Source organism: Oncorhynchus masou, unplaced genomic scaffold, assembly GCF_036934945.1.
Source record: "Oncorhynchus masou masou isolate Uvic2021 unplaced genomic scaffold, UVic_Omas_1.1 unplaced_scaffold_1779, whole genome shotgun sequence".
In the NCBI taxonomy this organism is placed as follows: Eukaryota; Metazoa; Chordata; class Actinopteri; order Salmoniformes; family Salmonidae; genus Oncorhynchus; species Oncorhynchus masou.
In genome coordinates, this window is record NW_027007976.1 from 58,441 (window position 1) to 74,478 (window position 16,038).

Sequence of the window (16,038 nt, forward strand, 5' to 3'; positions counted from 1 at the left end):
GAGTTGAATAGTTGGCACAATTGCTTCAAAGCCATTGAATACACCATTTCAGCTGATTTACCGACTGTCATTTAACTTGTGGAAGTTGAAGAAGACATTAACTACTTTAAAACAGAGATAGCCCTCAATGATGCTGCTCATTCTGTCACAGAAGCCATCATGACAAAGGTGCAAAAATGTACCCTCTACCCAACTCTATGTCAGGGACCAAGAAGCTTATGCAGAGGGCTTCCTTCCGCAGTCACACAGACATTGTTTGAGAGCATCAAGACTGTGATGTATCATGGGTAAATTGTGACTGACTGAGTGATCTATAAATAATATTGAGTAGTTATTCATCAAGCAAGGTGATTTGTAGATCTCGACTTGCCTATGAAGTCAGCTACAATGTCGAACACTCCTACATTTGCATAACATTACAGCCTTTGTAGCAAAAATCCCATTCAAGTCATGGGACCGATATTAGTATTTCACATATTAACAATAGCACATCATGTTCAAATCCTCTATAAGTGACTTTGTTGAGCTTCAAAGATACGCAAAAATGCTAATATTGGTCACATGGCTTGAATGGGATTTGTGCAACAAATGCTAAAAAATTAGCAAGTGGAAACAGTGCCAATGTAAACTAAACCAAAGCATGGATTGCTGTCATACCATGTCCATTGGTTTCCTTACCCTGTAAGCAGTCTGTGCCATTTTGTAATTTGGGTGAGCTATCTCTCTAAAGCTACTTTTCGGGAAAACATTCTAGATATCATAGCAATATGTTAGTTGTCTTCAGGCCAGATTTTGTGATGATACTCTTCAATCCAGTTTCTGTGGTGGTTCTCTTCAGTCCAGGTTCAGTGGTGGTTTTCTCCCCTGGATGGTCTGATAAACAGAGTGCTGAGCATCTCTCTGAAGAGCTGTGAATGTGTCACTGGGCGAGTCCCTCACACTCTGAGAGAGAGACAGCGACACAGGAAACACAGTATGAGCGCTTTACACACTGCTCTACAACATTCTCTCTTACTTCTACTTTCTGTGTCCATCTCTCTCCTCCTCCTCCTGTCTCTGTCTGTCTCTCTCTCTCTCACCTCCTTACACTCTCTCTCCTCCTCTTCTGCCTTACTCTCTCTCTCATCCTCCTTACTATCTCTCTGTCCTCTCTCTCCCTCCTCCTTACTCTCTCTCTCTCTCTCTCTCCTCCTCTTCTATCTCTCTCTCTCCTCAATCTCTCACCTCCTTACTCTCGCTCTATCTCTCCTCCTCCTTACTCTCTCTCTCTCCCTCTCACACACTCTCACACACACATATAAATACTATATACAAAATAAACACATACATTAATACAATAAAACATACTTATTGCCAGTGTATCATAGTCAGGGCCCTTGGTTCTCATTTTCAGAGTCACTGATAGGGTCAGGATGGACAATATGGAGATAGAGAGAGAGCTGTGCCAAGGTGACAGTGAACATTGTCGAAAAGAGACTATTATGGCACAGCAAATTCAAGTCACCAGGTGTGGGGGTGGAATTTTAACTGATATAATCACCTGTGTGTCTGCTGTGGCATCACTTCCTCCTATGGATCTTCTGCTAAGAGGGACAGAGTGAGTTTTGCTGTCTAGTGACCTCTAGTGGAAGTTTATATATATCACATGGAAACCTGGCTAGGGAACACTGACCTCTTCAGCGTGCAGGAGATGGTAACGAGGATAGCTCCAACAGTCAGGAAAGCCTCACCCCAACCACAGGAACCCAGAGAAACACTGGAGTCTGGAGAGCTGGACACAGGCCAGTGTGTGTTGAATACGGAGATGGAGATATGAATGGGGAAACAGGAAAGAAGAAAATGAAACAATATTTATTTAAATAGAGACCTACAAATTGTATCTTATGGTATGATAACTGTGTAACATTGTTCATGATTATTTATGGTTGTTGACCTGTGTGATTATCAAGGAATATATGAAAATTAGGTGTACTTACACTGAACATACACAAACACAGAAGAAGAGATGAGACGTCCATATATACTCTCAGCCTCTCAGTAGTATTCTCCTCTGTCCTCCGAGATGATGTTAGTGACGCTGTAACTCTGTCCTGATGCTTTTGGCAAGGTAACATTCTTCTTGTACCAGGTGTATTTGTCCGCAGGTGGGTTGGCATCACTGCTGCAGGTTAGAGTCACTGAACTGCCCTCCACTATTTTAACAGAGGGACTGACTGACACTGTGGTCTTTGATTTGTCAGATGTAAAAGGATTGTCAACATAATATTAGCAATTAGGAAAATATATATATTTTGATCTACAATGATGATTGGTAAGTAAGACCTGTCTCTTTTGCTTGAATGTAGAATACTGTAGAATACTGAAAGTGTACAGTTGTAATCGGAAATCGGAATATTAATAATTAATAATATCAGTCAGTTAATATCAGTAAAATCATTTAGTTAATATGAGTAATATCAGTCAGTTAATATCAGTCAGTTAATATCAGTCAGATAATATCAGTCAGTTAATATCAGTCAGTTATTAATATCAGTCAGTTATTAATATCAGTCAGTTAATATCAGTCAGTTATTAATATCAGTCAGTTATTAATATCAGTCAGTTATTAATATCAGTCAGTTAATATCAGTCAGTTAATATCAGTCAGTTAATATCAGTCAGTTATTAATATCAGTCAGTTAATATCAGTCAGTTATTAATATCAGTCAGTTAATATCAGTCAGTTAATATCAGTCAGTTATTAATATCAGTCAGTTATTAATATCAGTCAGTTAATATCAGTCAGTTATTAATATCAGTCAGTTAATATCAGTCAGTTAATATCAGTCAGTTATTAATATCAGTCAGTTATTAATATCAGTCAGTTATTAATATCAGTCAGTTGTTAATATCAGTCAGTTATTAATATCAGTCAGTTAATATCAGTCAGATAATATCAGTCAGTTAATATCAGTCAGTTATTAATATCAGTCAGTTAATATCAGTCAGATAATATCAGTCAGTTATTAATATCAGTCAGTTATTAATATCAGTCAGTAATATCAGTCAGTTAATATCAGTCAGTTAATATCAGTCAGATAATATCAGTCAGTTATATCAGTAAATATCAGTCAGTTAATATCAGTCAGTTATTAATATCAGTCAGTTATATCAGTATTAATATCAGTCAGTTAATATCAGTCAGTTAATATCAGTCAGTTAATATCAGTCAGTTAATATCAGTCAGTTATTAATATCAGTCAGTTAATATCAGTCAGTTAATATCAGTCAGTTAATATCAGTCAGTTAATATCAGTCAGTTAATATCAGTCAGTTAATATCAGTCAGTTATTAATATCAGTCAGTTAATATCAGTCAGTTATTAATATCAGTCAGTTATTAATATCAGTCAGTTATTAATATCAGTCAGATAATATCAGTCAGTTAATATCAGTCAGTTAATATCAGTCAGATAATATCAGTCAGTTATTAATATCAGTCAGTTTTTAATATCAGTCAGTTAATATCAGTCAGTTATTAATATCAGTCAGATAATATCAGTCAGTTAATATCAGTCAGTTATTAATATCAGTCAGTTAATATCAGTCAGTTATTAATATCAGTCAGTTAATATCAGTCAGTAATATCAGTCAGTTAATATCAGTCAGTCAGTCAACAGTTAATATCAGTCAGTTAATATCAGTCAGTTATTAATATCAGTCAGTTAATATCAGTCAGTTAATATCAGTCAGTTATTAATATCAGTCAGTTAATATCAGTCAGTTAATATCAGTCAGTTATTAATATCAGTCAGTTAATATCAGTCAGTTAATATCAGTCAGTTATTAATATCAGTCAGTTATTAATATCAGTCAGTTAATATCAGTCAGTTAATATCAGTCAGTTATAATATCAGTCAGTTAATATCAGTCAGTTAATATCAGTCAGTTATTAATATCAGTCAGTTATTAATATCAGTCAGTTAATATCAGTCAGATAATATCAGTCAGTTATTAATATCAGTCAGTTAATATCAGTCAGTTATTAATATCAGTCAGTTAATATCAGTCAGTTATTAATATCAGTCAGTTAATATCAGTCAGTTATTAATATCAGTCAGTTATAATATCAGTCAGTTATTAAGTATCAGTCAGTTAATATCAGTCAGATAATATCAGTCAGTTATTAATATCAGTCAGTTAATATCAGTCAGTAATATCAGTCAGATAATATCAGTCAGTTATATAATATAATATCAGTCAGTTAAATATCAGTCAGTTAATATCAGTCAGATAATATCAGTCAGTTATTAATATCAGTCAGTTAATATCAGTCAGTTATTAATATCAGTCAGTTATTAATATCAGTCAGTTAATATCAGTCAGTTAATATCAGTCAGATAATATCAGTCAGTTATTAATATCAGTCAGTTAATATCAGTCAGATAATATCAGTCAGTTATAATATCAGTCAGTTAATAATATCAGTCAGTTAATATCAGTCAGTTAATATCAGTCAGTTATTAATATCAGTCAGTTAATATCAGTCAGATAATATCAGTCAGTTATTAATATCAGTCAGTTAATATCAGTCAGTTATTAATATCAGTCAGTTAATATCAGTCAGTTAATATCAGTCAGTTAATATCAGTCAGTTAATATCAGTCAGTTATATCAGTCAGTTAATATCAGTCAGTTATCAGTCAGATTAATATCAGTCAGTAATATCAGTCAGTTAATATCAGTCAGTTAATATCAGTCAGTTATTAATATCAGTCAGTTAATATAATATCAGTCAGTTAATATCAGTCAGTTAATATCAGTCAGTTAATATCAGTCAGTTATCAGTCAGATAATCAGTCAGTTGTTAATATCAGTCAGTTAATATCAGTCAGTTAATATCAGTCAGTTAAATATCAGTCAGTTAATATCAGTCAGTTAATATCAGTCAGTTAATATCAGTCAGTTAATATCAGTCAGTTAATATCAGTCAGATAATATCAGTCAGTTATCAGTCAGTAATATCAGTCAGATAATATCAGTCAGTTAATATCAGTCAGATAATATCAGTCAGTTAATATCAGTCAGTTAATATCAGTCAGATAATATCAGTCAGTTATTAATATCAGTCAGTTAATATCAGTCCGTTAATATCAGTCAGTTAAGATGACCTTTATGAATTAAACACATAGATGTACTTTGACCGTAGCTTAGGCCTCCATTATTTGATGCAATACATCAAATAATGGAGGCCTAAGCTACGGTCAAAGTACATCTATGTGTTTAATTCATAAAGGTCATCTTAACTGACTGATATTAATGGTGAGTCGCTTGTCATTAAGCAGTTCAATGTATTTATATATATATATATATATATATATATATATATATATATATATATATATATATATATATATATATATATATGACAAATAAACCAAACTTTGAACCTAAAAACACAGGCCCTGAAATAACAGCTTAAACACAGGCCCTGATTTAACAGCTCAAACACAGGCCCTGATTTAACAGCTCAAACACAGGCCCTGATTTAACAGCTCAAACACAGGCCCTGATTTAACAGCTCAAACACAGGCCCTGATTTAACAGCTGATTTAACAAAACACAGGCCCTGATTTAACAGCTCAAACACAGGCCCTGATTTAACAGCTCAAACACAGGCCCTGATTTAACAGCTCAAACACAGGCCCTGATTTAACAGCTCATAACACAGGCCCTGATTTAACAGCTCATAACACAGGCCCTGATTTAGCAGCTCAAACACAGGCCCTGATTTAACAGCTCAAACACAGGCCCTGATTTAACAGCTCATTACACAGGCCCTGATTTAACAGCTAAAATCACATTCAAATAAAATAAAATGTATTTATCAAGCCTTTTTTACATCAGCAGATGTCCCAAAAGTGCTTATACAGAAACCCAGCCTAAATCCACAAACAGCAAGCAATGCAGATGTAGAAGCACGGTGGCTAGGAAAAACTCCCTAGAAAGTCCGGGAACCTAGGATGAAACCTAGAGACGAACTAGCCTCTGAGGGGTGGCCAGTCCTCTTCTGGCTGTGATGGGTGGAGATTATACGAGTACATTGCAACCTCTTAAAGAGCGTGTGAATTTTTCAGCTTTTTGTTAAAAATCACGCAAAATTTCAACGTCCTGCTACTCATGTCAGGAATATAGTATATGCATATGATTAGTATGTGTGGATAGAAAACAATCTGAAGTTTCTAAAACTGGTTACATCATGTATGTGACTATAACAGAACGTCTGTAGCAGGCAAAACCCCAAAGAAATCTGTTCACAAAAAAACAAAAAAAATATCACTCCGCCAGTCTCTGTATTGTCTATGGCAAGAGAAAATAGATACGGCCCAGTTTACAGTTCCTACAGCTTCCGCACGATGTCGCCAGTGTTGGGAATTGGGTTGAAGTTAATCGTTGGTGAAATGAGAAATAGGCACTTCCTGTCATCGAGTACACAGGAGAAAGTTATGGAAGAGAGAAAATCGTCCATGATTTGTTGACTTGCTGCTATTGAATACAGATCGCTCCGTGATCAATTTGATCGATTATTAACGTTTACTAATACCTAAAGTTGGATTACAAAAGTAGTTTGAAGTGTTTTGTCAAAGTTTATAGACAACGTTTTTAATTTTAAAAAATGACGTTGCGTTTTGAAACAGAGTTTTTTCCTGGATCAGACGGTCTTCATGAATGGACATTTTGGGTATACATGGACCGATTTAATCGAAAAAAAGACCCAATTGTGATGTTTATGGGACATATAGGAGTGCCAACAAAGAAGCTCGTCAAAGGTAATGAATGTTTTATATTTTATTTCTGCGTTTTGTGTAGCGCCGGCTACGCAAATTATTTTGTTTACGTCCCCTTCGTGTATTTCGTGGGGTTGCATGCTATCAGATAATAGCTTCTCATGCTTTCACCGAAAAGCATTTTAAAAATCTGACATGTTGGCTAGATTCACAACGAGTGTAGATTTAATTGAGTACCCTGCATGTGTGTTTTAATGAAAGTTTGAGTTTTATCGAGTACTATTACTTGTCACTCTGAAATTTCCCCTGATGTTGATCCCTGTACAGGGACAGCAGCCAAGCCAGATCGTTATTTGTATTTATTTTTTTAACCTTTATTTAACTAGGCAAATACATTTAGAAAAAATCCTATTTTACAATGACAGTCTACCTTGGCAAAACCCTACCTTAACCCGGGCGACGCTGGGCCAATTGTGCACCGCCCTATTGGACTCCCGATTACGGCCGGTACTGATACAGCCCAGGATCAAACCAGGGTCTGTAGTGATGCCTCTAGCACTGAGATGCAGTGCCTTAGACTGCTGCACCACTCAGGAGCCAAAGATGTTCAAAGGTTCATAGATGACCAACAGGGTCAAATAATAATCACAGTGATTATAGAGGGTGGAACAGATCAGCACCTCAGGAGTACATTTCAGTTGGCTGTTCCAAACCGAACATTCAGAGGTCGAGAGAGAGAGAGAGAGAGAGAGAGAGAGAGAACCTTGAATGTGAAAGTCCTCAATGGTGCTGCCCATGCTAGAACTAGCTTTTGGGCACCAGAGTCCTCTATCCATCTATCCATCTCTATGGAGGACATATGAAAACAACTGCGTACTCATGCCTGTGCTCCTGCCTGCACAATCCGGCATTTGTCTGTTATTTTTCTTTTTTATTAAAAGTTATGATTTGATTCATAAAACTTGCTTATATATGTTTATTAATGATAGTTAATGTTTTGACAAAGACAGGTGTCTTTACCCCTGTGGAGACTTATTGGGGGACTGGGGAGGGGGGTTCAGAGGTTCTCTGCATCTAGCTGTCTGGGTGCTCTCCAGCACCACCCCCTGAACAGTAAGATGATCAGGAGGCACAGTCCAAATACATACAATGAAATCAATAGCAGTGTCCCAAAAGTACAATGGAACCAATAGCAAAGTCCCAAATGTACAATGGAACCAATAGCATTGTCCAAAAAGGTAGTACATTCTGTCAATACTAGGATCCCTGTGATGGGGTCTGGTCGTGCAGCTTGTCTTTACTATGCCCCCTGTGGTGGGGTCTGGTAGTACAGCCTGTCTATACTCTATCCCCTGTGGTGGGGTTTGGTAGTACAGTCTGTATATTATATGCACCCTGTGGTGGGGTCTGGTAGTGCAGCTTGTCTTTACTATGCCCCCTGTGGTGGGGTCTGGTAGTACAGCCTGTCTATACTATGTTGTCACAGCTCTCTTTTTCCTTACAACTGGTCAAACTGATGTCATTTGGACATTTTTCACAGAATATCTTTCCTGTTTTTTGCGTTATTGTAGTTTCTCCCCAGTCCCTAAACTTGAGATGTCACCTAGATTAGCATTCCTTCTATTGATCAATTACATTATTCTGTTTAGGCTTTAGTCTTCTAGGGCAAAAGAGAAACTACATATATCTAGAAATTATAGACTAACAAATAGCCTACCAAAATGTCAGAAATGAAAGGCAAAAACTATAATTAAATCAGGCAAAAAAATATCAGCCACTAGCGTAAAAAACAAAACAAATAAATGTGTTCTGCCATCTTTGACTGTAGCCTAGAGTGCATATTCTATATTTTAGAGTTAGGTTTGGGTGCAGGCCTCAGAGTTTCACTTTATCACAGTCGGGCGGTTGCAGATGGGTTATTAGTTGTGTTAGTTGCGGACCACTAGCGTGCGTAAGCGAATGTAACTGGTGAGGATCAGTGCTGGGTGTTGTTCTGTTCAATGGTGACATGTGTCTAATAGGCAGAAATACAAGAAACAACAGCAGAGTGGAAATAGTTATGAATCAATGTATTAATAGTTAATGAACTAATGAATGTATTTATTGTCTTAAACTTTGAGCTTATTTACAACTTGGCGCTTATACTGTATTGACACCAAACCAAATTGTAAAAACTGCAAAGGTAAACGTATTTAATGTATCTATAATAATGAATATAAAATGTGCAATAATGTCTGACAGGAATACAAAGTAAATAATTAGGAGAAACCTGGTCCAAGAGCTAGAAGTAATAAAAAGCTGTTATCAATATTAGTCACTGAGAAATGTCGGCCTATTTTTGTTATAACATCTGGAAAAGGCAAATCCCATAGAAAAAGAGCAGAAACATAATATGAATCTACAGAGAGTAAACAGAAAAGCTTTATGTGTTACAGAGAATCTACAAATGGTCAAATCTCATTGAAAAAGAGCAGAAACATAATATGAATCTACAGAGAGTAAACAGAAAAGCTTTATGTGTTACAGAGAATCTACAAATGGTCAAATCCCATTGAAAAAGAGCAGAAGCATAATCTATCTTATTTCTCATCAATATACACAATTATCATTACAAGGAAAGAGAATTCAACTCCAGCATTTACTCAGAAGTTAAAGCTTAGGAAACACTTCTTGACATGTCACCAATAAGCATAATTACAAAAATGTGTCGTTCTTCCCCTGAGCAAGGCAGTTAACCCATTGTTCACCGGGCACCGAAGATGAGGATGTCGATTATGGCAGCCTCCCGCATCGCTCTGATTCAGAGGGGTTGGGTTAAATGCGGAAGACACATTTCAGTTGAATGCATTCAGTTGTACAATTGACTAGGAATGGAGTGATAAGACAAGGTTGAGAGGAGAGTTTCCCTTTCCTTAACTTTGCAAGAAAATAAAAATAATGACATGATTTTCTAAATGTTAAAGCTCATTATCTGGAAAGTCTTCTAGATATGATAGCAGTATGATAGCAGTATGATAGCAGTATGATAGCAGGAGAATAGAGGTGTACATCCTAGCTTTGGTTTGGTGCTGAAGCTCTTCATCCAGGTTCTGTGGTGGTTCTCTTCAGTCTAGGTTCTGTGGTGAGTCTCTTCAGTCCAGGTTCTGTGGTGAGTCTCTTCAGTCCAGGTTATGTGGTAGTTCCATTCAGTCCAGGTTCTGTGGTGAGTCTCTTCAGTCCAGGTTCTGTGGTGGTCCTCTTCAGTCTAGGTTCTGTGGTGGTTCCCTTCAGTCCAGGTTATGTGGTGGTTCTCTACAGTTCTCATAATCTGAGGGCTCAGCATCTATCTGAGGGACTGTGTCACTAGAGGAGACCCTCACATTCTGAAAGAAAACACAATGGTCACATTACACACCACTCTATAACATTTGTATGGACACAAACACACACAAAAACACAAACAAACACACAAACACAAACACACACTTACTGCCAGGGTGTCATACTCTGGTGACCTGGTCTTCATGTTCAGTGCTGTGTACGTGTCACTGTTAGGATCAGGATGGACACTCTGTGCAGAGAGAAAGAGAGAGAGAGAGTTGTCATGGTAACAGTGAAAATAGTATGAGAGAGACTGTCGTGACATAGTAAATTCATGTCACCAGGTGTGGAGGTGGAGGCATAGCTGATATCATCACCTGTGTGTCTGCTGTGACATCACTTCCTCCCGTGGATCTCCTGTAATGAAGGACAGAGTGAGTTCTGCTCTCTACTGACCTCTAATGGAAGTTGACATGTTACAAATAAAGTTTTGCACATTAATGAATGAATGAATGAATGAATATATTAATGCATTCATAACAAATCAGGGTGCTAAGGTGAAAACAAAATGTATGTCACCTGAACCACATGAAGCAAGGGAGAAAGAGGATGAGAACCAGAATAAACACTGTGATTCCTACAGCTGCAGTCAGAACTGAGGTTTGTTTCCCTATAATACAATATGGATGATATGAGTAAATGGCATGATATAATGAGCTAAAAACAAATATAATTTGGTAAAACCTGTCTCCTCCCCTTCATCCACACTGATTGAAGAGGATTTAACAAGTGACATCAAAAGGGGATCAAAGATTCACCTGGATTCACCTGGTCAGTCTGTCTATGTCATGGAAACAACAGGTGTTCTTAATGTTTTGTGCACCCAATGTTTAATTATAAACCAAAGTTTACAAAAAGACAAATTCAAAGTATTAACATTAGAATGAATCATGTAGTTTTGTATTGAAGTATTGAATATGTAACTTTACCTGTTACAATGATCATCTGAGCTATAGAGTTCTTAGAAGCTATTGTATTCTGGGCCTCACAGTAGTATTCTCCTCTGTCCTCAGAGATGATGTTAGTGATGCTGTAACTCTGTCCTGATGCTTTTGGTGAGGTTACGTTCTTCTTGTACCAGGTGTATTTGTCCACAGGTGGGTTGGCATCACTGCTGCAGGTCAGAGTCACTGAACTGCCCTCCACTATTTCACCAGAGGGACTGACTGACACTGAGGTGTTCTTTGGGCCATCTGGTGGACAATATGTAACACATTGTTCATACATAGAGCTTTACATGAGGAGCATCGTGGAACTTGGACTTATCATTAAAATAAATTCAATATTAATATAAATATGTATAACTTAGACAATAATGTAACAATAGTGTTTGTGAAGTACTTGTAGTTACTACAGTAATGAGATGAGTACAATCATCGAACTGGGACATAGATTAAAATAATAGATAGAATAGATGAGAGAAGATGTTACTAAAAGAATACAACTGGAGATGTATCACACATCCTCACATGTGACAGTGAGAGTCTCTTCAGCAGAGGGGAGATCCTCATGTCCTTCTACAGAACAGGAGTATCTGCCTGCATCCTCACTGCTGACTGGGTTTAGGATCAGACTGGTAGATTGGTTGGTTACATGTCCGTTCTTGTACCAGATGTAGGTGGGGTTGGAGTTGTCACTCAGAGTACAGGTGGTGCTACAGGTCAGTGTCACCTGCTGTCCCTCTGTCACAGTGGCAGGAGTCACCTTCACCTGCAGACCTAAATGAAAGAGGATTAAAACACTGAGTACATCATTAAGTAATCGTTTGCAGTATTGATAGGATGTGACCTGCAGTGTTACCTGTGACAGTCAGAGTTGTTCCAGGGATGGTGGTCTGATCTGTTATAAATCTGAACTTGTACTTAGCTGAGTCACTCTCTCTCAGGTCTGTGATTTTCAGGGTGTGGACATTCATCCCATCTCTACGGTACGTCACACGACCTTTGTAGTCTGGGTCGTCTCTCAGATTTACATAATTCTCCACATTATACTTTTTGGTGAACCAGAAGGTTGTTGTGACGATATAACCTCTGGGATATGTGTAAGAGCAGGACATCTCCACTGTTGACCCCTTCAAGGTACAGATACTCTGAGTGGTGTATGTAACACTCCAGCCATTCTGACTCAGTACCACTGAAACACAGTTAGACATCACAAGGACGTTACATTAAGTTCAAGGTCTTGTGACTCACACTAACACTTTGTTCCATAGTTGCTGAGTTGAGACATAGATACTCTTTGGCTGAGTGTGAGTGGAAACCACAGATTAAGATTCACTTAGTGAGGTGTGAAAGATAACTATTTAAAGTGAAGTGGAGATACCAAGTGTGTTGTCAGTAGAACATAAAAATGGTTATGCTTTTAGAAATATCTGTAGTTTGACGAACTGGGAAACTAAAATATAAGAATGAGACGGTACCTGCTACAGACCAGAGAAAGACCACCAACACACTTCCTGCTGTTCTCAAGGACATTGTTGCATCTCCCACCCTGCAGTCTTAGAAACATAAACAACAACTCACTCTATAGCTGGTGAATAACTCCACCTGATACATTGAAGTAGAAACTGTAAATGGGGTACAGGGCCTCATTACTGAAAATGAACCAGGCTCATATTGTGTTGTGTGGCATTGTGTTATATGGTTGTCTATGTGAATACTGTCTGTCTGTAAGTCTATATCACTATGTACAGTATGTAATGTGTGTGACGTGTTGCATGTCTGTCTACATCTGTCTATTTAACCTGACATGATGTATGATGCAAAAATAATTTCCTAATGGATACAATAGTCATCACCATCATCATTGTCGTCATCACCACCATCATCATCAAAAACAACAACAGCAACAATCACTTATTGAACAGATGTGTAAAACTGCAGACAAACATTTCTACATTGATTGTTCTGAAGCTGTTTTATTCTCAGAACCCCCATATAGGAGGATAAATGTTCAATCCTCTACGGTCCGTCAAGCTCTACAGCAGCCTAAGACTGACCACCAGGTTCAATGACAGCTCCTATCCTCAAGCTATGAGGCTAAACAGCAAGTGACTCACTCACACACACACACACACACACACACACACACACACACACACACACACACACACACACACACACACACACACACACACACACACACACACACACACACACACACACACACAGTCTTGTAAAGCTAACCTTGTGGGGACACAAAATTCAGTCCCATTCACAATCCTATTTTCCTTTACCTTAACCCCAAAACCTATTAACCCTAACCCGGACCCTAGCTCCAAACCCAAAACCTAATTCAAACCGTAAACACTGATTCGAACTGGTTTAGTCTTATATTTAAAATTTAATTTTATTATACCATGCACTTTAATCTAGCACTTATTTTTTGAGCACTTAATCCCTTCATCTCTTGTTGTCACGCCCTGACCATAGAGAGCTGTTTATTCTCTATGTTGGTTGGGGCGTGATAGTGACTAGGGTGGGTCATCTAGGTGATTAATGATTTTTGTTGGCCCGGTATGGTTTCCAATCAGAGACAGCTGTTTATCGTTGTCTCTGATTGGGGATCATATTTAGGCAGCCATTTCCTCATTGCGTTTTGTGGGATCTTGTCTACAGATAGTTTCCTGTGTGCATACAAGAAGCGGCACGGTTCGCTTGGTCTGTATTGTATTGTATTGTATTGTATTGTATTGTATTGTATTGTTTTGTGAGTTTCAATTTATTAAAAGATGTGGAACACTACGCGCCCTGGTCCAATCTTTACGACGATCGTGACACTTGGGATTGTTTATTTAATTGATCCAGTTTGCATGTTTTATTATGATTTTATTAAAACATTTGTTTAAAGTTAAACCTTTTTAACCTCAGCACTTAATCAATAATTGTCTTCCTCCTGTTGAACTTCGGCCTGTCATGTTCTCCCACTGTCTCCAGACTGGTTGGATGTACAATATAGAAACAGGGCAGAAAGTTGCAATAGGCCCGTGCAACACAAGGGTTGATACCAGCATAAACAGAAACCCTCTTAAACCTGACACTGATTCTAACCTTAACCCTGAACCCCAAGAAATAGCATTTGACCTTGTGGGGACCAACAAAACGTCCTCCGTTGGTCAAATGTTTGTTGGTTTACTATTCCTGTGGGGAAACTATATATACAAAATAATGTGGACACCTCCTCAAATGAGTGGATTCAGCTGTTTATGCCACAGCCGTTGCTGACTGGTGTATAACATCGAGCACACAGCCATGCCATCTCCAGAGACAAACAGTAGAATGGCCTTACTGAAGACTTCAGTGACCTTCAACGTGGCACCGTCAAAGGATGACACCTTTCCAGTTTGACAAATTTCTGCCTTGCCAGAACAGGGTTTACATGAACAAGCAGCCAGACACAAGCCTAAGATCACCATGCGCAATGCCAACCGTTGTCTGGAGTGGTGTGAAACTCTTCACCATTGGACTCTGGAGCAGTGGAAACGCGTTCTCTGTAGTGATGAATAACGATTCACCATCTGGCAGTTCGACGGACGTTTCTGGGTTTGGTGGATGATAGAACACTACCAGCCCCCCAAAAGTGCCAACTAAAGTTTGGTGGAGGAAGAATAAAGGTCTGGGGCTGTTTTTCATGGTTCGGGCCCCTTAGTTCCATTGAAAGGAAATGTTAACGATACGGCATCCAATGATATTCTAGACAATTATGTGCTTCCAATTTTGAGGCAACAGTTTGGGCCCTTTCCTGTTACAGCATGACAATGCCCCCGTGGATAAAGCGAGGTCCATACAGAAATGGTTTGTCAAGATAGGTGTGGAAGAACTGACAGAGCCCTGACCTCAACCACATCGAACACCTTCGGGATGAATTGGAATGCCGACTGCAAGCCAAGCCTAATCGCCCAACATCAGTGCCCAACATCACTAATGCTCTTGTGGCTGAATGGAAGCAAGTCCAAGCAGCAATGTTCCAACATCTAGTGGAAAGCCTTCCCAAACGTGTAGGCTGTTATAGCAGGGACAAACTCCATATTAATGCCCATGATTTTTTTATGATTTGTTTGATGAGCAGGTGTCCACATACTTTTGGTCAGATAAATCAACTGTGTCACACGCAGACACACACACAGGCCCACATGAACACACACACTGCAGAGCTACAATGTTTGTTTGCATGTCTTTTTTACCCTGGTTAATCATCTCATCCCTATGTAGATCAACACTCCTACACTGAGACACTATAAATACTGGACATAAAACACAGCTCAAAACTGAACAACAAGTAAAATGATACATTACCCTCAATTACATGACTAAAAACAAATAACCCCAAACTATATTTCAAGATATTGACAACTGTACTTACAGAGTGAAGTGAAGGGCAGAGGTCTTGTACAGTGAGTCAACTTACTGTCAGTTAGTGTGAGTTATTTTGTTGACACATATTTAACTGCCCTTATACTTCCTCTTTAAGTCATTAACATGCAAGATAACCAGATCAGTACATCAGTAAAGGGATGTTACTGTATTTCAACAGAAATTGTGCAACAGACTGCATATCTATATGTACTTTTCTTCATTTGAGGAGTGGGACTCCATTTTTAAAAATAGCTAAATGTGTCATATTTCCAACGTGATATTTTGACAACACAGAGAACCATTTAAACAATGTGTCGACTACAGAGGGCTTGGTGTGGTTGCTAGGTGATTTGTGACACACCTGCAAGCCCTCTATACTATTTAGATTGTGAACAATTGCTTAGAAAGTGTTGTCTTGTCCTTCTGAGTTCTGTATATACAGGTCAAAGTTCTATGATCTCATTCAATTAGAACCCATTCAATTAATACTGAAGGTTCCAGTGTTCTAGACTAGAGCTCTCCCTACTGGTATCTCAACATTACTGCACTATCCTAATA

General features: G+C 38.1%; 1 protein-coding gene across 1 annotated transcript; it reads right to left on the reverse strand.

Moving 5' to 3' along the window:
• Window positions 1-9,165: 9,165 nt before the first annotated feature.
• Window positions 9,166-15,443, reverse strand: LOC135532239 (B-cell receptor CD22-like). Its single transcript, XM_064959832.1, has 9 exons — window positions 15,421-15,443; window positions 12,546-12,623; window positions 11,927-12,259; window positions 11,596-11,844; window positions 11,056-11,319; window positions 10,646-10,736; window positions 10,444-10,483; window positions 10,236-10,316; window positions 9,166-10,128 (listed from the first exon to the last, which is right to left on the reverse strand). The coding sequence occupies exons 2-9, from the start codon at window positions 12,598-12,600 to the stop codon at window positions 10,033-10,035; spliced, it is 1,209 nt and encodes a 402-aa protein (XP_064815904.1). The 5' UTR covers window positions 12,601-12,623; window positions 15,421-15,443; the 3' UTR covers window positions 9,166-10,032.
• Window positions 15,444-16,038: the final 595 nt, after the last annotated feature.

Excerpts from the sequence above, each read along its gene's own strand:
- LOC135532239 (XM_064959832.1), bottom strand. The coding sequence starts at position 12,600 with ATGTCCTTGAGAACAGCAGGAAGTGTGTTGGTGGTCTTTCTCTGGTCT. Across the intron at positions 11,320-11,595 it reads AGAGACTCTCACTGTCACAT|ATGGCCCAAAGAACACCTCA; the intron begins GTGAGGATGTGT and ends ATTGTCCACCAG. Across the intron at positions 10,737-11,055 it reads TCAGATGATCATTGTAACAG|GGAAACAAACCTCAGTTCTG; the intron begins GTAAAGTTACAT and ends ATTGTATTATAG.